This window comes from Carya illinoinensis, chromosome 2, assembly GCF_018687715.1.
Source record: "Carya illinoinensis cultivar Pawnee chromosome 2, C.illinoinensisPawnee_v1, whole genome shotgun sequence".
Classification (NCBI taxonomy): Eukaryota; Viridiplantae; Streptophyta; class Magnoliopsida; order Fagales; family Juglandaceae; genus Carya; species Carya illinoinensis.
In genome coordinates this window covers 10,431,733-10,457,211 of record NC_056753.1, presented here as the reverse complement: position 1 = coordinate 10,457,211, position 25,479 = coordinate 10,431,733, and the positions used below count along the sequence as shown (strand labels likewise).

Sequence of the window (25,479 nt, the reverse complement as noted above, 5' to 3'; positions counted from 1 at the left end):
AACTAAAAAGAAATGAATCGAGCAAAAAAAAAAAAGTATTAGGAAAATTAAAAGCCCTACCAAATTTAATTGAAGATTAATAATTTGATTAGATATATAATTTTCATTTAATGACTTTAACTTAATAACATATATTATTTAATTTTCATTTAGGGGAAAATATACTGTTTCACCCAAAACTACCAAAAGTGCCAATTGCATCCTAAAACTACAATAGGTGTCACTTTGCACCCTTCATTCAGATAAGACTGCTAAGATTGTCTCACATGATCAATTTTTTAATGTTTACATTCACTGATGGTACATAATGAAAAAAAAAAGGGTATTTTCTGGTCCATAATGGAAATTTTGGTAGTTTAGGAGCAAAGCAAAAAATTAAGTGGTTGTTGGTGGGTGAAAGTGTTGTTTCCCTTTCATTTAATAAAATAACGGGGAGCTGATGAAACTCTATGCTTTTGAATTTATGTATATATATATATTGGTTGCTATGCACTAATTCTGGATAATAGTTTGTGTTTAATTGGACATTAGTAGATTAAAGATATCAGTTTACAAGGTGAGAGGCTGTATGCCAAACATGCAGGCGGTGATGACTTGTTGGTTTTCATCTTCCCTATCATTCAAAGTTTGTCGTAGGTTGGTTTTGAGTGTAAAACAAACACGAATGTGGCTGATGGCTTGATTAAAAAGGATCTAGAAATAAAAATGTAGGAATCCCTATCTGTTGGTGATGGTCTAGACAAGTTGGATTGTTGTCTATGGATTAGTAGATCTATGGAATTAGTAGATCTATACAGGACATGTCTGATATGATAGCCCATTCCTCTTGCCTAATTCTTAATTTTTTTATATATATGTGTCAGATTTCAAGCTATAGAGGCACAACCATATGTGACCCCGAAACAGGATCAGGATGCCACAATTTTGTCCCCAGCACTGAGATCTAGACCCAATTCCAGAACACAAACTTCGTGTGCAAGTAGTCGATTCCCACTATCGGTAGACATAGAAGATGAGGATACATTTAATGAGGAGGATAAGATGGGTATTGGGGATGAGCTGATTTACCACCTCCATCAATCAACAAGGGCTAGGCCACCACAACCACGATCAAATAAAAAAAGGTTGTGGACGCGGGAACATTTCACCAAGGTTGACGGTGATCCCGAGGAACCGCACCCGGCTTGCAACCATTGTGGCCAAGAAGTTGGATGTCATTCAAAGAAACAAGGCACCGCTTGTTTGGTATCACATCTAAATGGTTGCCAGAGGTATAAGATAGCGAAGAGATTGGCGGCCAAAGATCAGACAAAGCTAAGTTACAAAACTTCTATTGTGACTGATGGTACGCAACTTAAGAAAATAGTTATCCCTCAATACAGTGAGAAGATGTTGAGAGATGCGCTTGCCGATATGATGATTGAAGATGAGATGCCTTTTACTACAGTTGAGAAAAGAGGATTCCGAAAGTTTATCAAGCTCATTGAGCCACAATTCCCATTACCATCATAGTATACAAAGATGCGCTTGCCGAGATGAGAAAAATGTTTGTAACCACTAGCTAGAGAGTCTCATTTACGACTGACACATGGACGTCTATATAGAATGTTTTCTACATGTGTATTACAGCACACTACATTGACAGCTCATGGACTTTAAGAAAACAGATTATTGGATTCAAAGAAATTAATGATCATAAGGGTGCATCAATTGGGGCAGAGATGGAAGATTGCTTGAAAGATTGGGGAATTCAGAAAGTTTTATGCATTATAGTTGACAATGTCAATGCCAATGATACTACAATTGAATGGTTCAAGCGGAATACGAGAGTGAGAGATGAGGTCATTTGGGACCATGAGTTTATCCATATTCATTGTTGTGCTCACATAATCTACCTGATTGTTACTGAGAGGTTAAAAGAGGTTAACGATTCCATTACAAAAGTCTGCAACATTGTGCGGTATGTGAGGGCTTCCCCCCAAAGGCTTAAAATATTTAAGGCAATAGAAGAACAACTTGGGATAAAACATTCACGAACGTTGTGCTTGGACATTCCCACTGGATGGAACTCTACATACATGATGTTGAATGTGGTACAAAAGTACTAAAAAGTGTTTGAGCGGATGGAGGTGGAGGATGGGGGCCTTAAGAATGCTTTGCTGGAGCCTGCAGGAAAGGGGCTCGGTCCGCTAGACACACATGATTGGACGAGTGTAGGATTCTTTGTCACATTTTTGCAGATGTTTTATGATATTACTATGAAAATATCTGGATCCGCATACACGACTGCAAACTTGTGGTTCAGTCAGATCTTGACACTACACCACCACTTGGAATATGGTTGTGATGACCCTAGCGTACTGTTATCTGGTATGGCTCAGAGGATGCTTACCAAATATAATAAATATTGGGGGCAAGTTGAGAAGATAAATAGATTACTCTTTGTGGCTATGATCTTTAACCCCTGAATCAAGTTGGTCGTGGTAAAATATTGGGCAAATTCCGTCCTCAGGGCAATGAAGGCCGCATCATTTATTACAGTACTTAAAACTGATCTCGATGACTTGTACAACTACTACAAAAATAGTGGACAACCTTCATCTTCAACGGGGTACCTCACACTTAACTCCAACACCTCCCTGTGATGACCTTAGCCCAGTAGGTGCATTGCCTCGACGCCATCAAAATTACAACATTATGAATGAGTATGATCAGCTTATTGCATCGAAGAATATTATGGGGTGTACTTCAGAGGTTAAACAATATTTTATGGAACAGGTCGAGGCGCCTAGTCCTGCATTTGAGATATTAATTTGGTGGAAGGCTAATTCCACCAAGTATCCAATCTTTTCCCGTATTGCCCGAGATGTGCTAGCCATTCCTAATACTATGGTTGCATCTGAGTCGGATTTAGCACTGAAGATTGAGTGTTGGATGCTTTTCGGAGTTCTTTGTCTCCGTCAACCGTGGAGGACCTCATTTGTACATAGAACTGGATCAGTGATACACCCATTGGACTAGATAGCATTGGCATTGATGATGAGAGCTATAGGCTTGAAGAGGGTAAGCTTATTTTACTTTTTTTTTTATTATTGATTATTTTAATTGTTTTTATGATTTCATAAATCTATTTAATTTATATTTTTTTATTATTTCACAAATGTAATTGCGAACCTCAGAATAGTTGCTAATGACTGATGTGACACCCCCAAATCCCCACGCACAGACATGAGAAAATTGAGACGTCTGGATGATGACATCACGGGTCACCACCCTATTGACGAGTGCCAAGTGTGTGTATAAGCAACGAATGTGCACGAAGAAACACGCAGCGGATAATAAAAGTCATAACTAAGTACCAGAATTTTTCTTGTTTAATACAAAGTTGTTCAAAACATACATAATAAAATATTACATAACACAAATATTGTTTTAAAAAAACTAACTACAAAGCATAGACTTAAACTCAGCACACAAACACATCGGAGAATTCCTTTACAACTAGAATGTCTACTAAAGACTTATTCTCAGACGACATAGACACCATCTGAACTAAGAAGGCATCCGCTCCCCATGCAAACTCTCTTTTGCTTGAATTGCCGATATAATTACCGGCTTTTCTTTTAGCTTACTCCCCGCAAATTTCAGACAATCACCATCTGGAAACTGAAAGCTAATTACCCGACTTCTGCAATTAATACTCGCAGAATATCGGTATAGCCAATCCATCTTGAGGATGATATCAAAACCCAACAGCTTAAACACCACCAAATCAACATCCAAGAACCTTCCATCAAAATTTAATGGGCAACCCAAAGCAACCTTGGAACACCATACCATTTCACCATTGGGTAGAGCCACTATCAATGACTTCGACAAAAGTTCCGTGATCAAATTACACATCCGAGTAAAAGTGAAAGATACAAATGACTGTGAAGCACCCGAATCAAACAAAGTGCAAGCATAAAACTCGTATAAACGGACTCTCCCTAAACCAAACACATTAACGCAAGAAATCCAAAAAAACAAAGAAGAAACCAATACACACCAAAAATCAAATCCAACAGTAAATTAAATTAGATTAGATCCATACCTGTAATTACTCCAACATCATGGGTCGTTGGTGCCTCATCATCAACATGGGTATGACAGCATAAACCCAGGCTTGTACTGTTTGCCTTGGATTTGTTCTTCCACCGCGTCTACCTCAACGGCTTCTTTGAACATTGACAGGGCACTCACAAGCAATATGTCCCACTTGGCCGCATCAGTAACACTGGGGTCCACCACTCAACCGACACTCGCCCTCATGAGCTCTATTACAAATTCTGCAAATTGGCACCCATCCTCCCATACGTACACCTGAAGCCGCTTGAGGTCGAGTTCTGGTCCTCTGAACAAATTTCTGAGGCGAACCTGAGCTGCTTCCTTCACCAAAAAAACTCCGCCTCTTATGTCCTAGAGGGGAGCCCATACTCAGATTATTCTCTCGCTCCACAAGAGTGGTCGCATCCACTAAATCCTGAAAAGTGGATATCTGGTGGCTGACCACCATACGGCGTATATCAGTACGTAGTCCCTCCTGGAAACGCTTGGCTTGCATTTCCTCTGTGGCGATGAGGTGGGTAGCAAATCGCCCAAGTTCTATAAATCTTCGGGCGTACTGTTCCACAGTCATTAAACTCTTTCTTGAAGAGCTGCTAGGTCACAGCGGCAAAAGATCCCAATTCTGATTCCAGCATTACTCTCTTGGTATCCCACTACTCAGAAGTGGTGCTTTGCATCAAATAGCTGGCGTAGAGTACTTGTTGCACCTCAGTGCAACCACACACCTCAAAGGTTCTTTCCAAGTCTCTGACCCACTTTCCAGCTTGAAGTGGATCCTCTTCTCCAGTGAAGTGTGGAGTTCTATGCGCCAGAAAGCACTCATAGGTGCATCTGGCTTGCACCATGCTACTAGGCGCTCCTGGGTATAGCCAAGGCCCTCCCTAATGTGGCCAAGGACCTCCTTGTTGTGGCCAAAGCCCTTCTTGTTGTAGCCAAGACCCTTCTTGTTGTGGCCAAGGACCCCCTTGTTGTGGCCAAGGACCCCCTTGTTGTGGCCAAGGCCCTCCTTGTTGGGGCCTAAAATTCTGTTGCATGAACTCTGTTATCTGCCGTATTGCTTGGGCTATGGAATCATCTCTCGATGTATCGTCCCGTGGTTCCTGAGTAGATTTCCTTGGTCTCATCATTTTTTTCCTGCCACAACACAACCTTTGACCCCCTTTAAGAAAAATAAATAAAACCAATATAAAACTAAAAACCAAAACCAACACCACATAGCAAGAAACAGAAGAAACCAGCATACAATAACATAACTAAATAAATAAAAATAAGCAAACAAGCTCAAATAAATAAATAAAATAAAACATGTCAAATAGCAACTTTACTTAAAATAAGTTTTTAAAACACAACTTTAAAAACATTCTGTTACTCCCTACGGAACATGTGGTTTTACCCAGAGCCAAATCACTCTGATACCACTTGTGACGCCCCCAAATCCCCACGCATAGATATGGAAAAATTGAGACGTTCGGATGATGACATCACGGTTCACCACCCTATCGACGAGTGCCAAGTGTGTATATAAGCAACGAGTGTGCATGAAGAAACATGCAGCGGATAATAAAAATCATAACTAAGTACCAGAATTTTTCTTATTTAATACAAAGCTGTTCAAAACATACATAATAAAATATTACATAACACAAATTTTGTTTTAAAAAAACTAACTACAAAGCATAGACTTTAACTCAGCACTCTGGCGGAGCCGCATCCTCGGGCTCAACCTCCTCCTCTCCCTCAAACTCTGCACCAAAATCTACGGTACCAAAAATGGTGCAGCAGGTAAGTCAAATCTAAATACTACTAGATAAAAGCATATTAACTCAAACAACATACATGAAATAATGCATTGCACATGTCCCATAAAATCATAATTTTTCCAGGCACGCCAAAAATTCCCTTTGGCCCAAAAACATAACCTTTCCAAATATCTCGCCAAAAGTCACATTTGGCCTATATCCAATTCAAACCATTAACCAATTAATCCGTATGCACCATGACCTCCCCTAGGGGTCATCCGCACACCCTGGCTCCTATGCCACATCGCAGGTAACGACCACGCGTGTGACACCTAAACGAGCGATGCCCAGTTCCGAGCCCCACGCGTTAGTAGCCAAGCATCCTCTAGTCCTCGCCAGCGAAAGGTCATGGAGTCAGTGTGTAGAGCGATGCCTGGTTCCGCGCCCGGCCCGTTCGTAGCCAAGCATCCCATAGCCCCAGCTCCCGTTGTCGCCCAGCGACAACTCAGGGAACGTCACTCAGTATATTACGCTCCCGAGTGACCAGGGGAGCTCCATCGAGATAATAACCCATCCCGGCTTGGGCTCGTGAGACACACGCACCCGAAAATCCATTTACGCCAATAAAACAGGATTTTCTCAATTTAAATATAATGCACGTGAATGCAATATGTAATGCATGCCTCAAGGCATAAACCAAACAACCAATCACAACTCAACAAACCAAGCAACTCCGTCCTCAATCTATCCGACCCCTGAACTCCTCGGACTCAGTCCAGAATCAGCCAACCAACCAGATAAATATTTATTGTAAGAGTAAAATACATTTAAATCTAAAAGTAGAGTTTAGAAAATACTTATAGCGCTATACGATATTTTTTGAAAGCTCATGGCTTTGCAAACGGCGGAAGAAAAGCAATGTAATAGTGTAATTTACACTGTGGCCGTGGATAATAAATTACCCACTTTCGAACGGAGACAAACCAAGGCACGAAATTGATAGGAAAAGGTCTTGAGATATTTATGAAGCTAAGAAAAATGAGTTTTGGTCGTGGGTGGCTGTGGAAATGGCGGAGGAAATGGAAAAAAACTCAAATCAGAGCTGAGCTCGTGGGAGCTGCTCTGACAACGGATCGAGGCCGAAAATGGGTGGTTTAGGTCGGCAAGAGGTAGGGGAAGAAGCTGTGAAGAGATGGTGGCCGGAGGTAGTGCGACGGCACTGGAATCAGTGAAAAATCGTGTGGCTTGGAGGAGCTCGTGGTGGCTAACGGTGGCTCGGATGGAGGTGAAACTTGGTAGGGATGTTCACCGGTGAGAGGGGAAGAACATAGGGTGGGTGGTGTAGGCCACGCCGCTGGCTAGCTGCTGTTCTAGGCTGCGAAAGCAACCAGCGACAAGGGAGAAAAACAGGACAGGTGCTGTAACTTCCAACCGTGCGTGGCGGCTAATGGCTGGTCTGATGGCTCTGAAAATTGGTGGGGATGATCTTTGGTGGGAGAGGAAGAGCATGGTGGGGGTGGTGCACTACACGGCGGCCAAACGGCGGAGAACTAGGCAGTCAAAGGGGCAGCGATGGTAAGGAGAAAGAGAAGAAGCAGCTCGCGAGAGAAAGAAAACAGGGAGGAAAGAAGAAGAAAAAGAAGGAAAAGAAAGAAAAGAAGAAAAAGGAAAGGAAAAAGAAAAAGAGAAAGGATGTCATAAATGAGGTCCAATCCTCACTCCGAAAACCAAAAACAGATCCGCCGAAAACGATTTTAAAAATCGTAAAACGACTAAATAAATTAAACACAACATCAAATAAATAAAAACCAATTTAAATACATTAATTTAAAATAAATAAACCAATATATTAATTAAATTAAAAACAACCCTTCAGTGAAAATACAAGTAAAAGCGAGTCATCACAACTGATGAAGTATGGATAAAGATAAGTTGATATCAGAATTAATTTAATCTTTATTGGTATTAATGGTAATTAAATTTTACTTTTATTGTGTTCAATTTTGGTTACATTTATTGATTGAAGACTTTTTTATCTTAATTTCAGGTACATCGAATGACCAAATACGATGCTGCAAATGATGTTTTTTTTTTGTTGAATCAACATGTTTATTTTTATAGACTGTTTAATCAAATTTTGAAATAGACTGTTATTTATATTATTAATTGTTCAGGACTTTTTGAATTATGTATAATAATTAATTATATAGTCTAACATGTTCAAACAAATTTGAACTTTTGGGATGAAAATATTGTCCCTAATACTCGTTGTACCTAAACCAAAAAAATATATATATTTAATAATTTTTAGTCAAAACAAGCTTTTATATATTTCAAGAAAATTGAAAATAAGAATGAAATCTATACAAAAATACCTCAAATTAATAAAAACTAAAGTTTCAACTTTCAAGTACCAAGCTAACATCACATACAAAAACAAAAAAGAGAAATATTAATAGAGTATAAAATACATATTCAAACTCCATTCAATAAAATAATTCCTATTTGTTTAATTGAGAAATACTAAACAATAATAAAATCTATATAAAGTGAGTTTTTATTGAGTATTTATTAAACAAGGATAAAATAAATTTAAAACAAGAAGGTTATTTTACAGTCAGAAGTCGAAATTTCGACACCGATCGGAACTCCAAATTCTAATCGGAATCGAACTTCGATTCCTTTCAGAATTGGAATCAGAGATCAATTTTGACTGCAACAAAAGTCAGAATCACGATTTCAACTCCGTCAGAGTCGGAGCATAGGCCTAGCCCTAATGCAATATTGACAATCTAGTAAAAGTATTGGAGGCTTATCCCACACGTAATGAAATAACAAACATCAGTTGTCAAGTATGTGAGCAGAGTACCGCCACATTAGTTCATCCCCTTAAACTTCTTTGCTGGCTCTGAAAATTTAAATCTAAGCCTTTTATTTTGGCCAATGTTTTGTGCATGGACTCCACAATTTATGGCCGTAGGTGGAATTGAAATCTACTAAAATTTACTAACCCTAACTCATGGGGGTCAACAATGGGTACCGACCTATGACAAGTGAAAGACAAATTAAGGCATTTCATGCATAGATCATGTTTAGGTTCATGTTCATGTTATTTATGTATATAACTATGAGTATGCATGTTTCCTAACAAGCCCTATGTTAATATTATGTTTACCATATGTTGTGTTGCTCATTGTGCATTTGACTCATTTTTGTATGCTTTTATATTTTATCTACTCGAGGTGATGATTGTTATGAGGATTGAAATGTAGGATAGGATTTGGCCTAGGGAGACAGGGCATATGCCTAGACAGTTTATGATATACTTAGTTTCATGATTTCATTTTAATAAGTTATTCTTGATAAGCACATAAGACTATTGATGTTAATAAAGTACTTTCACAAACTCTCTTTTAGGTTTTAAATATTTTAATCATGATTGATTTTATTTATTTATAGAATCTTTTGTATCTGGCACTTCTTTAAGAAGATCTTTAAGAAGAAAAACCTTTTAAGTCAAGATTAGTAGCACACCGGTGTCCATGTATTTCAAAAAAGGATTTTATTCATAACCCAAGGGAATGAGGTGTTAAAATTAGGTGCACCATTAGTGATGCATTCCAACATTACCATCGATACCAATGTTATGATATTTTCATCAATCTCATATGATCATTTCATTAACCTCATCAAACACATGCATTCATACCATTCATTTTCTTTTACCTTCGCTTACCTTTCGTTCTTTTAAAAATAGATAATAGATAGACATACTACATGGTATTTAGTCACGCATCAACCATACAATTCTAAATTATAAAAAAATATTTCATCATAAATAGGGTTCATGAAAAGTGGCTATCAATGATGGGCTTATAAATATATATACCTTTAAAACATTTACTTTTTTTAAATAGAAAAAACTTTCATTAAACGATATTAGCATTACATTAATCTCTCAGACTAAATGACTAGAGCAATTACATTAGGGAAAGATACCCACCACAAGCTAATATCACTAACATTCCAAAAATGCATTCCATTCGTATGTGCAACTTCATTGCAATTTCTTCCAACATGTCTCACTTCACAACTTTGAAAACAGTGCATAAGCTCCTTAGTATCCTTAATGACATTTCCAACCAAGGCCATAGATGGTTCTGATTTGTGGAGTTCCTGTACTAAGGTTAATGCATCACTCTCGACTATGAGATGATGAGTACCCAGATGGACACTCAATTGCAAGCCTCTGAAGATTTCCAGCATCTTGATTCCTATAGCATCATTCACTTCTTATTCCTTTTTACTAACTGCCATTAGGACTTCACCTTTGCAATCTCTCAAAATAGCACCAATGCCAACACTATGTTGGTTTTGAAACATAGCCCCATCAACATTCAATTTGAACACTATTGGAAAAGGGTACTCCATCTAGCCTCACCACTTTGAGGGGTTGACCTCTTTTTTCCTTGTAGGCCTTTTGTACTACCATGGAATGACTAATAGCCTAGTCAATATGTATGCACTTATCTTTGAAAGTAGCTGATTTATGCCTATACCAGCAGCTCCATGAGATCAAGAAGAACAACTCCGGCTTATCCTTATGATTTAATCCACTTAAGTAACCTACAATATGCCCATAATGTGTTGGTAAACCTACTGAGAGAACAATATGAAGATGTGTTTCCCATGCCTCTCTTAATGAAGACAGAGACAAAGGGCATGAGCCACATCCTCAACTTCAGTTTTGCAAAATAGACATAAGTCTTCATGTATCACCTGTTTCTTCATCAAATTTTGCTTTGTTGCTAAACTTTCTTTGCAGGCTTTCTAGGTAAAAACCTTGATCTTGTTTAGCAATTTCATGTTCCATAAGTCTTTCCATAGTTTCTGTAAAGCCATATTTCTCGAGCTCTCACTCTCCATCCTATTTTTCTTAGCCTCTCTAAACTTGATAAGCACTTCTTATATAGTAAACTGTCCATTTGGTTCATAAGCCTAGATAATCTTGTCTTCAGAGTTGCTTGGACTGAGAATAATTTTTAGGACTTCATTAGCTGCTTCTACAAGTAACAGGGTTCTTACCTTCTCAACATCCCACCAGTGTGACTGAGGTTCAATTAAGCTATCAATTGTGGCATCATAATCACAAGTTTATGTAGAATTCACATTAATGGCCAGATTTGGATGGCCTATATCCAATTGGCCTTCCATACCTTGATGGACTGTCCTGATCCAACTCTCCATTTGCATCCCATAGCCAACTATTGTTTAGTCTCCCATATGCCCTTCCATACAAAACTGAGATTATAACCTAGCTTGGACTCTAGAATAGAGACTTTTGGAAAGTATCTTGCTTTAAACACTTGGCGTAGCAAGATAGCAGGCTTTTGCATAATTCTTTAACCCTACTTGGCTAAGGGAGCATCATTAAAGGTTTTGAGGTCTTTAAAACTCATGCCTCCAGCCTGCTTATGGTCACACAGCTTCGCCCAACTAAGCCAGTGAATTTTGCGTTCCTCTTTCCTTTGACCCCATAAAAAATGTGCCATCGTTTACTCCAGTAATGTCCAAGTAATTTAAAATAGCTCATAGATATGTTGGGATTCGAAAAGCAACAACTTCAATGAGTACCTCCTTACCATCTTGTGATAGCATTTTCTCCTTCCAACTCTGTAACTTGGCCCAAACTTTATGCTTAATGTCAGAAAATGCCTTTGTTTTGGCTCTACCAACTAATGGAGGTAATCCCAAGTACTTCTCATACTAGTGGAATTTTTGCACACACCAAAAATCCATCGACTCCTACTTCTCTGAATCCACATTTTTACTAAAAATGATAGCAGTTTCGTCTCTACACACCTTTTACACTTAAGCTTCCTCATACTGACCAAGTAGTTGCTAAATATGGTGATATTATGCACTGTTGGCTTTGTAGGATCATATGCTATCATTTGTAAATAGCAAATGAGAAATTCTTGGTGCCCCTCTACAGACCTTGATACCAAACACTTGGTTTGAGGCTTCAGCTTGTTTCAGTAAGGTTATCAAACCTTCAGTGCATAATAAGAAGAGATATGGGGACAAGGGGTCCCCTTGCCTTATACCTAAAGAAAGAATTATTTGTCCCTCAGGCTCCCCATTTATTAAAACTTAAAAGACACAATTTTAGTACACATCATCACCAGATGAATCCATCTAGTATGAAAACCCCTTATGCCCATCACAACCTCCATATAGCCTCATTCAATTCTATCATAAGCCTTATTTATGTCTAATTTGATAGACATGTATCCCTCCTTTTCTTACCTCCTGTTTCTTAGAAAATGAATCATCCATATGCAACAAGCACATTGTCATTAATTAGTCTACTAAGGACAAAAGCACTTTGAGAGATAGATACAACATCATTAGAATAAGTTTAAGCCTATTAGCAAGCACATTTGAAATCAATTATACACAACATTACAAAAGCTAATAGGCCTAAACTCAGTAATTTTTTCAAGTCTCTTTTTCTTTGAGATCAAAGTAATGAAAGTGTGATTAAGGGTAGATGAAATTGTACCACTTTGTAGATCATGCAACACAGCATCTGTAACAACATCACCAACAATATGCCAATATTGTTGGAAGAACATGGGGACATACCATCAAGTCCAAGGGCCTTAGTGGGGTGCATTTTATCCAAGGCAGCTTGCACCACTTCTCTCTTGAAATCTCTCAAAAGCTCCTGATTTATCTCCTCAGTAACTTTGCCAGCCATGTCATTAAGGAAATCCATAATACTAGACTAAGGTGTAGCAGTAAATAGGGCCTGAAAGCAATAAATAGGGCCTGAAAATAAGACAGAATCACCTGATTCCTACCTTCTTCAAACAGTCAGACTCCTTCCTCATCCTTCAAGCCCTAAATAAAATTTTTTGTTCTTCTTTGAGAAGCCTTATGGTGGAAAAACCTGGTATTCTAATCTCCCTCCTTCAACCATAGTGCTTTAGCTCTTTGTTTCCATAGTATCTCTTCTCTCTCGAGCCAGCATTGCGGTTATTCCTAGCCCCTTGATGAGCATCCAAACTAGCGTAGTAGGGATCAATATTTGCACATGTTGCAAGTGTTCACGAGCTTGTTTGATTCTATTTTGGACATTTCTAAATTTTATCTGATTCTAGTCTGCTAACCTTTAAGAGCAGGCACCAATTATACGGATAATGATGGGCTCCAAAATAGACCAAGTCTTAAAGATCCTTTGCAAGTTCCAGATGGGGCAATCACAAGATTGAGAGCTAATGAGAGCAAGGAAACAATGCAAGAATTGATGCAATCTACTTGAAAAGAGTCTAGCAAGAACCCAACATTCAAGATGAGCTTGAAAAATGAAAATTCAGTTTTGATTCATTTGATACAAGTTATGGAAGAGAGCAACAACATGACTTAAAGGCTTTGGGCAAATTGAAGGTTTTCAACTTGTTTAATTCATTTAAAGAACTTATTTTATTAGTTTAGAATAATTGGGTTTATGATAAGAATAGCTTAAGGGCATATTGGAAAAATTATTTTTTTTTTGAACTTAGGTTTCAAGAGGGTTACTGTAGCCGAGTTATTGTAGTCGTGACACTATTCACTTAGGGGCATTTTTTAAAGATTGGGCTTTATTTTACCTAGGGTTTTGTGAGGTTTTAGTTTTAATACTCTTTATTACCTCATTATGAAAGTTTATAAAAATTGATGAATTTTATTCATTTTGAGTTGAGTTTATCTACTCTTGTTCTTTATTGAACTTTTGAACTTATCAAAGGTAAATCACAACCTTTGTGACGTTCATCCTTTGTAATTTGGGTTATTGATATAGGTTTTTCAACGGCTCTAGATTTTCATATAATTTAGGTTCTTGAAATGAGTTCCTCAATGGGTCTAGATTCTTCCATTTATTGATTTTATTTCGGCTTTATTGGGTGAGTTTTCAAATTGATTGTGGGTTCAAGGGATTCCAATCCTGTGGGTTCATGTCATTTGGTATTCAGAGCAAGGTTTTTAATCAAGTCTGATTTTATCTTTTAATTTTTGCATCTTTAAATTTATTTCTAGGGTTTCATTATTCTAGGGTTGCCAAAAAAAACAAAGTATAGAAATTCCTTATTCTTGAGCTGCTGAAATTTGCTTCATTAGGGTTTTTAAATTCTATGGCTTCTTCCATCTTTGAATTGTCAATTGCTTGAAGTTCCGTTTCATTGTTTCCTTTCACATTTGTCAATTCTTGTGTGTTTGAATTTAGTTGTTTGATTTATACAATTGAATATTACTGTTTGTGATTGAATTGGTGAGAAAAGAAAAGAAAGGAAAAGAAAAGAATAGAAAGGAAAAGAAAAAAAAAAGAATAGGAAATTCAAAAAAAAAAAAAGAAAAAAGAATTGCTTGAGCATTATCATCAAAGGGGCTGAATACAATAATACTATAGTTGGTATCCTGTTTTGTATTTACTCTTTCTCTCATATAATTTTCTTGATTCTCGTGTCATTTTATTCCTTCCGTATTTTCTTTTGTTCTTATTTCTTGAACCTAATTATTAGTTGAAATAAAACAAGGTTGTATTGTCTTGATTGAGTTCAATTAGTTCTTAAAGAACTTGAGTAGGAAAACTCTTGAGGTAAAAGGGAATAGAGTGTGAGATCATTATCGGGAAAATTCGATTAAGAGTGAAACACAAATGGAGTGTCATTATTCGAGCGTAAACAGGTAAGGGATGTGTGAAATTTTTGCCACTAGCATTCTTTTTGTGCAGCACATCACGATATCTCATAATAGTGACTCAACACCGAAGGGGGTGGCAAACAATTCATTCTTTGTATTGTAGTCCATGCAACAAAAGCTTGAAAGGTTAAATTTGGCATTCGGGGAAGTGAGTGACAGGATGGATCAATGAGATGCAGTGATTAGAAATCTGCATGATGGAAAAGATACGAGAAGACGTAAGCCTAGTATTGAGAATGGGTATAAGTGTGAAGAGTATGGTGAGTCTCTTATTTCCAGGCGTGCTCTCAATGCACAAATTAAAATAGATGATATGAAGCAGTAGAGAGAGAATATTTTTCATACTAGATGCCACTCAACAACAAGGTATGTAGTATGATCATTGATGGAGGGAATTATACTAATGTGGCTAGTACTACTTTAGTTAAGAAATTAAATTTACCTAACTTGAAACACCTTAGACCATACAAGTTGTAGTGGTTGAATAATTGTAGGGAGGTTAGGATAAATAAACAAGTGCTAGCTTCTTTTTCAATTGGAAAGTACAAAGATGAGGTGTTTTGTGATGTAGTGTCTATGCATGCTGACAATATTTTATTGGGGAGGCCGTGACAGTGTGATAGGAGAGTAATATATGATGGGTTCATAAAAATGTATAGTTTTGAAAATGATGGAAAAAAAAAATCAAACTTACTCATTTAACTCCAACACAGGTTCATGAGGACCAACTAAAGTTGAAAAGTACGGTTGATTAAAAAAAAAAAAGAATGAAAGTGAGATTGATCAAAATAGAGAGAGTAAAAGTAAGGTTGAGAAAAAAGAAAAGAGAGGGAGTGAGATTGAAAAAGAAAGAAAAAGTTAGACCGAAAATGTGTGTGTGTGTGTGTGTGTGTGTGAGAGAGAGAGAGAGTGAGAGAGAGAGAGAGAGAAGATGAGGGTGAAGCTAAAACCTCAAAGAAAAGAGAGAACATGTTGAAAAACATTTGTGAGGCCAAGAGTTCAAAAAAATATGTTGAAAAATAGAGTGAAAGAAAAAAAAAAAGAGTGAAAAGAAAAGCAAGGTGAAGAAAGTGAGAGAAAAACAAAGAGAAAAATGAGTTTTTATGCTAAGACAAGCTTTTGTACTAATGAATTTAATGACTCTTTGCCTAGTGTTATTGTTTCTTTGTTGCAGAAATATAGGGTCATGATTCCTACTGGAGTGTTTAATGGATTGCCACCTATTAGAGAGAGAGCATTACATTAACTTTGTGCCAGGTGTGACAATCCCTATCAGACCTTTCTTTCAAGAACACGAGTCCTTAATACATTTGAAGGGACACGGTAAGTTGTTGACTAGAATGCATGATAAGTAGGAGGAATGTATTGAGACTTTTCTTTATGAAATCAAATACACGCATGGTAAGGAAAATCTTGTAGTTAATGCATTATCAAGAAGGTATGTTCTTGTCTTTATTTTAGATGCAAAGTTATTGAGATATAAATATGATAAGAAATTACATGCTAATGATAATGACTTTGCTAGTGTGTATGGAGTACGTGAGAAAGCATCGCTTGATAAGTGCTATAAACTAGATTGATATTTGTTTAGAGAGAATAAACTTTGTGAGCCTACTAGTCTTATGCGTGAGATGTTTGTGCATGGATGTGGTTTGTTGGAACATTTTGGTGTAAAGAAGACTTTAAAAATGTTGCGTGAATGTTTGTGGGAGTACAATTTGCCATTCATTAAGTTTGCATATAATTGGAGTGGCCATTTTGGTGAAAGGAAGATTTTAGATGTGTTCCATAAACATTTGTGGGAGTATCATTTGTCATTCATTGACTTGTTGTACGAATATTTCTTTTGGCCTAAGATGAAAAGAGGTGTCAATCACATTTGTTGCTGGTGCATTCATTGCATGTAGAAAAGCCAAATTTAAAGTTTTGCCACATGGGTTGTATACACCCTTACACGTTCCTAGTGAGGCATTACTAGACATATCTATGGACTTTGTTTTGGGGCTGCCTATGACAAAAAGGGGTAGAGATTCTATTTTTGTGGTTGTGGATAGATTTAGCAAAACAGTACATTTCATTCCATGTCATAAAACTGATGATACCACAAACATAATTGACTTGTGTTTCAGGGAGATCGTACTACTTCATGGTGTGCCTAGGAGTATTGTTTCTGATAGGGATGTTAAATTCTTTAGCTACTTTCCGAAGGTTTTGTTGGGAAAATTGGATACTAAACTTTTATTTTCCACTACTTGTTATCCATAGACTAACGGCCAGATTGAAATAGTTAATAGGACTTTAACTAAACTCTTACGCACTACTATTCATAAGAATTCAAAAACTTGGGAGGATTGTTTGCCATTTATAGAATTTGCATATAATAGGACCATGCATAGTACCACTTCTTATTCTCCTTTTGAAATTATTTATGGTTTTAATCCATTACTCCTTTAGATTTGATATTTTTGCTTGTTGATGATAGGAGTAGTTTGGATAGACTTTTCCAAATTCGTGAGAGAATTAATGATAATTCATATCAAGTGGATCTTTTAGGTAAGTATTATGTTTCCACTATTTTCAATATTACTAAAATTTTTCCTTTTGATTTAGGTGAAGATTTGAGATCAAATCCTTTTGAGGAAAGGGGGAATGATGGCCCCCAAGGTGGACCAAGTCTTAAAGATTCTTTGCAAGTTTCAAATGAGGCAATCATGAGATCAAGAGCTAAGAAGACCAAGGAAGAAATGCAAGGATTGCTACAATCTACTTAGGAAGAGTCTAGCAATAGCCTAACATTCAAGATGAACTTGAAAAATGAAAATCCAATTTTGATTCATTTGATACAAACTATGGAAGAGAGCAACAATATGACTTAAAGGCTTTGGGCAAATTGAAGGTTTTCAACTTGTATAATTCATTTAAAGAACTTATTTTATTAGTTTAGAATAATTAGGTTTATTATCAGAACAGCTTAAGGGCATATTGGGAAAGTTATTATTTTTTTGAACTAGGGTTTCAAAAGGGTTACTGTAGCCGAGTTATTATAGCGCGATACTGTAGCCACGACACTATTTACTCAGGGGCATTTTGGGAAGATGAGCTTTTATTTTACCTAGGGTTTTGTGAGATTTTAATTTAAATATTCTTTACTGCCTCATTATAAAAAGTTTATGAAAATTGATGAATTTTATTGATTGTGAGTTGAGTTTATCTCTTCTTATTCTTGATTGAACTTTTGAACTTATCAAAGGTAAATTATAACCTTTGTAGCATTCCTCCTTTTTAATATGGGTTATTGAGACAGGTTCTTCAACGGGTTTAGATTTTAATATAATTTAGGTTATTGAAACGAGTTCCTCAACGGATCTAAATTCTTTCATCCATTTACTTGATTTTGGCTTTCTTGAGTGAATTTTCAAATTGATTGTGGGTTCAAAGTATTCCAATTCTATGGGTTCATATCAGATAATGTTGGGCATATGCAGTCCATCAGTTCTCCCATTCCATGAATTTGCAACAACTCTTTCACAACCATCATCTTTAGTCCACATGGCTTCAAACTAAAATATCTTCTTCTTGCTTGGCCTCCTCTCATGGCTGGTATTGAGAATTATTGGTAGATGGTTTGAATGAGCTGCCAAACCATGCAACAAATAAGCATAGGGGAACATTTCAAGCCAACTATTATTTTCCAAGTATCTGTCAGTTCTTTCACTGATAGTATTTTGCATTTCCTTATTATTACACCATGTGAGTTGAGGTCCCTCAAATCCCAAATCAATGAATGAATAGTCATCAATAAACTATCTGAACTCCCTCATTTGTCTCTCAGGCCTCTTACTTCCTCCCTCTTCTCCTGCTTGCATAGGATCTCATTAAAGTCTCCACAAACTATCCATGCTTCAGAATCCAAACCCGTCAGTGACTTGACTATGTTCCATGTCCCACTCCTAAGATTAGTTTCAAGATTTTCCATACACACCAGTAAGGTGCCACTCTCTGTCACTCTCCTTATCCTGAACCATAGCATCAATATGATTCTTTGAATAGCTTTTGATACTAAGTTGGACCTCTTTCTACCAAAGTGCTAAGCCACCACTTCTTCAATATCAACTCACTACAAAACAACTCTCAAAACCTACCGTCATTCTAATGAATTCCATCTTCCTCATGTGTGACTTATTTTTTGCAAGAATAGTATCACGAGAACTTCCTTCCTGACCAAGTCACAAAAGAGCTTGAACTCCACGTGGGAACTCCCAAGCCCATGGAAGTTCCAACTGTTGGTTTTCATGGCTGTTGGCAGGGCTGATCAATAGCCTCCACCATTTGTGTTTATGTTTCATATGCATCTTGCGAATCCCTTCTCTGGATCTTTCTCTTCTTTTGGTTATCCAATTGCTCATGTGACGCCCCCAAATCCCCATGCACGGACATGGAAAAATCAAGACGTTTCTGGATGATGACATCACGGGTCATCACCCTATTGACGTGTGCCAAGTGTGTGTATAACCGACGAATGTGCATGAGAAATACGTAGGGAAAAGCAAGTCAATAACTAAGTACCAGAATTTTTCTTGTTTAATACAAAGCTGTTCAAAAACATATAGAATAGAATATTACAAACACAAATATAATTTTAAACCAAGTACAAAACATAACATTAGCATCCCTGCGGAGCCACATCCTCGAGCTCAGCCTCCTCCTCCTCATCCTCGATCTCTGTACCAAAATCTACGGTATCAAAAAAATGGTGCCGCAGGTAAGTAAACTCCAAACACCACTAGATAAAAACATATAAAACTCAAACAATATGCATGAAATAAAACCAATGCACATGCACCATAAAACTATAATTTTTTCTACGCACGCCAAAAACCCATTTGGCCCACAAAAACATATCCTTAAAACCAAGCCTCGCCAATATCCCAGATAATGGCCCAAACCACCATTTTCCCAGAAAATGGATCAGAAGCCTCGAAACCAAACCTTGCCATTTTCCCAGAAAATGGCCCACATCCGAAAACCATAAAAACAATCCGGTTATGCATGCACCATGATCTCCCCTAGGGATCACCCGCACACCCTGGCTCTGTGCCACACCGCAGGTAACGACTACGCATGTGACACCTAAACGAGCGATGCCCAGACTTGCGCCCCGCGCGTACCTGGCCAGGCCATCCTCTAGTCCCCGCCACTCTAGGGACCACGGAGAGTGGTCCCTTATGAGCTGCTTCCTTCACCAGAAAAACTCCGCCTCTTATGACCCGAAGGGGAGCCCATACACAGATTATTCTCTCGCTCTATAAGGGTGGCCACATCCACTAAGTACTGAAAGGTGGATATCCGGTGACTCACCACCATAAGGCGTATATCAGGGCATAGTCCCACCTGGAAACGCTCATCTCGCATCTCCTCTGTGGCGATGAGGTGGGGAGCAAACCGCCCAAGTTCTATAAATCTTCGGGCGTACTGTTCCACTATCGTGCTCCCTTGAACCAAATTTGAGAACTCTCTTGCCTTTTGCTTCCTTACTGAAGCGGGAAAGAAGCGGTCGTTAAATTCTTTCTTGAAGCGCTGCCAGGTCACAGCGGCGAAAGATCCAAATTCTGATTCCAACATCACCCTCTTGGTATCCCACCAATTAGAAGCGGTGCCTTGCAACAGATAGCTGGCGTAGAGTACTTGCTGCGCCTCGGTGCAACCACACACCTCAAAAGTTCTTTCCAAGTCCTTGATCCACTTTCCAGCTTGAAGTGGATCCTCTGCTCCAGTGAAATGTGGAGTCCTATGCGCCAGAAAGCACTCATAGGTGCATCCGGCTTGCACCGTGCTACTACATCCTCCCGGGTATAGCCAAGGCCCTTCCTGATGTGGCCAAGGACCTCCTGGTTGCGGCCAAAGCCCTCCTTGTTGCGGACAAGACCCTCCTTGTGGCGGCCAGGGACCCCCTTGTTGTGGCCAAGGTCCTCCTTGTTATGGCCAAGGCCCTGTCTGCTGTGGCCTAAAATTCTGCTGCATAAACTCCGTCATCTGCCATATTGCTTGGGCTATGGATTCATCTCTTGATGTATTGTCCCGTGGCTCCTGAGTAGATTTCTTTGGTCTCACCATTTTTTTTCCTGCCACCACAACCTTTGACCCCCTTTAAGAAAATGAAAACAAAAATCAAAGACCAACACCACATAACAAGAAACAAAAAGAAACCAGCTTGCAAAAACATAACTAAATAAATAAAAACAAGCAAACAAGCTCAAACAGATAAAACAAATAAAACAAATCAAATAACAACTTTACTTAACATAATTTTTAAAACACAACCATAAAAACATTCTGGTACTACCTACAGGACATGTGGTTTTACCCAGAGCCAAACCGCTCTTATACCACCTATGACGCCCCCAAATCCCCATGCACGGACACGGGAAAATCAAGACGTCCGGATGATAACATTACGGGTCATCACCCTATCGACGTGTGCCAAGTGTGTGTATAAGCGATGAATGTACACGAGAAATACGCAGCGAAAAGCAAGTCAATAACAAAGTACCAGAATTTTTCTTGTTTAATACAAAGTTGATCAAAAACATATAGAATAGAATATTACAAACACAAATATAATTTTAAACCAAGTACAAAACATAACATCAGCATCTCGGCAGAGCCGCATCCTCGGGCTCAGCCTCCTCCTCCTCATCCTCGATCTCTGCACCAAAATCTACAGTACCAAAAAAATGGTGCCGCAGGTAAGTAAACTCAAAACACCACTAGATAAAAACATATAAAACTCAAACAATATGTATGAAATAAAAACCAATGCACATGCGCCATAAAACCATAATTTTTTCTACGCACGCCAAAAACCTATTTGGCCCACAAAAACATATCCTTAAAACCAAGTCTTGCCATTATCCTAGATAATGGCCCAAACCACCATTTTCCCAGAAAATGGATCAGAAGCCTCGAAACCAAACCTTGCCATTTTTCCAGAAAATGGCCCACATCCGAAAACCATAAAAACAATCCGGTTATGCATGCACCATGATCTCTCCTAGGGATCACCCGCACACCCTGGCTCTGTGCCACACCACAGGTAACGACTACGCATGTGACACCTAAACAAGCGATGCCCAGACTCGCGCCCCGTGCGTACCTGGCCAAGCCATCCTTTAGTCCCTGCCACTCTAGGGACCACGGAGTCGTCACGACAGTGTTGCCGTATCGTGCGATCCGGTCATCGCCCTGTGACAACTCAGGGGATGTCACTCAGTATTATCCACTCCCGAGTGACTAGAGGAGCTCCACCGAGATAATAACTCATCCCGGCTTGGGCTCATGAGACACACGCACCCAAAACCATTTTCGCCAATAAAACGAGATTTTCTCGATTAAAACAAAATGCACATAAACATAATATGCAGCTCACACCTCATGGCTCAAATAATCAAGCAATCACAAACAAGCAAAACCAAGCACTCTGTCCTCAATCCATTCGACCCCTGAACTCCTCGGACTCAGTCCAGAATCAGCCAACCAACAACAAATAATTATTGAATGAGCAAAATATATTTAAATCTAAAAGTAGGGTTTGAAAAATACTTACAGCACTATATGGTATTTTTAGAAAACACACGGTGTTGCAAACGGCGGAAGGAAAACAACGTAACAGTGAAATTTCACTGTGGCCGTGGGTTGTAAAATACCCACTTTTGAACAGAGACAAACCAAGACTCGGGATTGATAGGGAATGGTCTAAGGATGTTTATGAAGCTAGTAGAAGTGAAGTTAGGCCGTGGGTGAAGGCAAAAACGGCGGAGGAAGGGTCGAAATGCCCAAAACGGAAACTAGCTCGTGGGAGCTGTTCCGGTGGCTGTTAGAGGCCGGAAATGGGTGATTTAGGATGGCAATGAGTCAATGATGAAGTGGTGAAGAGGTGGTAGCCGGAGGTGGAGCGACGGCGGCAGATCGGAGCAAAAATCTGTGAGGCTTGCTGAGCTTTTTTCGACCAAACGGCAGCTCCGTTGGCGGTGAAAATTGGTGGGGTGGTTCACTGGAGGGAGGGGAAGATTTTGGTGGGGGTGGTGTGCTGCACGATGGCCGGCGGCGGTGGGTCTGGGCAGAAGAATCTTCCGGCGTGGGAGAGGAGAGAGAGAGAGAGACGAACGGGGAGGGGAAAAAGGAAGAGAAAAAGAAAAAAAGATAAAAAGAAAAAAGAAAGAAAAGAGAAAAAGAGAAAAAGGAAAAAGGGAAAAGAAAAGATGGAGGAAAGAAATGAGGTCCAATCCTCACTCCTGAACCCAAAACAGATCCGCCGAAAACGACATTAAAAACCGTAAAACGACTAAATAAAATAAACACCTCATCAAATAAATAAAAATAAATTAAAATAAATTAATTTAAAATAAATACACTAATATATTAATTAAATTAAAAACAGCACTTCAGTGAAAATACACGTAAAAGTGGGTCATCACAACTCAGGCTTAGGTGACTTCCTTTTTGCCTTCTACCTCAGCTACACTGTATTAATGGCATCTAAGTCTGAGGGAGTGATCTTGCTTCGTTGCCATCTGCAACCTCTTTTGGAAGTCATGGTCCTCATTAGTGAGGCTATACCAGACTCCGAATCATCATGATGAGGTTGCTTCAGTTTGCATTCCTTATAGTTATGGCCCAATTTGCCACAAACATAACAAAAATTTGGCAATCTCTCATAAGCAAACCTAACCCTATGAACCAAAAGTTTCCAGGTTGATCATCTTGCCATGCATAAGAGGCTAAGTAATATCCAGTCGATCACACACATGTATTCACCCCACGCAACCTCACCCTGTTCAATATCCACTTCCTCTACAAAGCCATTTGCACCACCAATCAACCTTCCTACTCTTTCATTCATAGCCAGTAGTGGCATATCCAACAATTTAATCCAAAAAGAGGCTTCTCTTCTTTGAATTTTGGAGACTTGCATGTCGCCGGCCATCTCCTTCAGAAGAACAAGGATCCTGTCAAAGGACCATGGCCCTTCACACATGACCTGATGCTTGTCACATTCATCCTTGAATTTAGCCAACAACAACTTCGACCCCAACTCCTTGAAAATAAGTTTTCGAACTAATTACCATATTTTCCTCATTGTGTTTTTGAATGCATAATGATTATAGTATTTCTCTGTGACAAGAGAGACTACTAGACATTTTTCTCTACTTGCCATAGTAGATTTGATGTATTGCGGCTCCCCTACAAGCTCATCTCTCTCCCTCTTAGATAGGGACAAGTTTTGGTACATTGTTTTCAATTCATTTGCCATTTTTAAAAAACATAGAACCTATACGAAGATAGGAGGGGACCTCTACAGGAAGAGGAAAAAAGAAGAGCTTTAAAACATTTACTACATATATATATATGAATTTGAAAGGAGAGTTTATAGTTTACCATAACACGATGTCTAGAAGAACATGATCATAATCACTGACTTTAATCCTTGTACAATTTTAGCTAATCGTGTGTTTCTCCAATCTCTAAATTGAGCCGAGGGCATCAAAGTGTGTATCCCCATATGGTATCCTAGGGCTTTTGGTTTTAGCACAAAATATAAGATATTTTCATAGCCTTGGAGGGGCCTTACTTGGGGCTCATCTAATGGTAGGTAGGCTCTCATATAGGGTCTATAACTAGAGCTAGGAGGGTGTAGAGCCCAGGGGGTGTGGTAATCCTAGTATTGTGGGTTTAGTGGAGTGTTTGAATGTGATCTAATCATAGTTGCCCTAGGAGTTGTGGTTGGAGTAGGAATGTGTGATCTATAGTTGGAGTTGACCTAGACTTGTGCTTGCAACTAGAATTGTAGTGCAAGTAAGCTTCGTGTATAACATATGGGAGCTCTTTTCTACGGGCTATATAGGCTTTGCAAGGATAATACTTGGCTTGTTCATCCTTACATGGGCTTGGTAGGTTTGGGCCTAATGGGTTTGATGAGTTTTTAAGGTCTCATTATGTTATATAAATGAGATGAGAAATCAGTAAATAGTAATGAGATAATTTGTTAATAGTAGTAAAATGGTTTAAATTAAAATTTTATGGAGTTTTAGAAAATGAGATAGAAAAACTTGAATAAAAAAATTATAAAGTTAAAATATGGGTTATAATATAATTTTTTATTTTTTATTTTTTGGATTTGAAAAGATTAAATTTCTTTTTGTATTTTGTTTGAATATTTGAGAAAATTGTAATGATTATATGAAAAAATTAAAAATTTAGAATTACCGTTTGGATGTTGAGATAAAATGTGATGAGATAGTTTCAAAGGTTTGTGAAACAAACAAGAGCTAAATCTTCTTAAATTTAATCCTCCATAACAAGGGTTTGAGTCCTAGGTACCCAATAATTAACCTCAAGGAATGAACACGAGCTCGAGTGCCAAATTTTAGATCTATCCCTAATTTACTCTCTAAAATTAGAAATATGAATTATAGTGTAAACCCTAACTTTCCTTAAATAGAAATCTCAAAAGTCTGGGATGCAACATTTACCTTGTATGTTGGCATTGTCCTTGGTACTTGGTACTTTGATATTGTAGAGTAGCAATATATTTAATTTTTTTTCTTTAGATCCATTTATATTATATCCATTTTTCCAAGCATCTAAATAGAAACTAATTAACAAGTTCTTACCTAAAGAGCTAGGTTTTCTTCAAAACTTGAACAAAATACAATTTGACCAGAATCATATATGGGGGGCCAATACCTATCTCATTTTTCAAAGTTGAACACAGCAATGCACTTGTAAGTGTGTGCTTTATGCTATATTGTTTAAAATCAATTCTACAATGAAAGCATCCACATGAGCAACAAAAATTCATTAATTAGTGGGCAAATCCCTCTTGAAGTAC

General features: G+C 38.2%; 1 protein-coding gene across 1 annotated transcript; it reads left to right on the top strand.

Annotated features, from left to right (window-relative positions):
- Positions 1 to 1,041: 1,041 nt before the first annotated feature.
- Positions 1,042 to 1,512, top strand: LOC122301694. The gene has a single exon (XM_043113087.1). It carries the CDS (start codon positions 1,042 to 1,044, stop codon positions 1,510 to 1,512), a length of 471 nt encoding a protein of 156 aa, XP_042969021.1.
- Positions 1,513 to 25,479: the final 23,967 nt, after the last annotated feature.

Bases quoted from the DNA above. Each gene is read 5' to 3' on its own strand.
- LOC122301694 (XM_043113087.1), top strand. From the start codon at position 1,042: ATGGGTATTGGGGATGAGCTGATTTACCACCTCCATCAATCAACAAGG.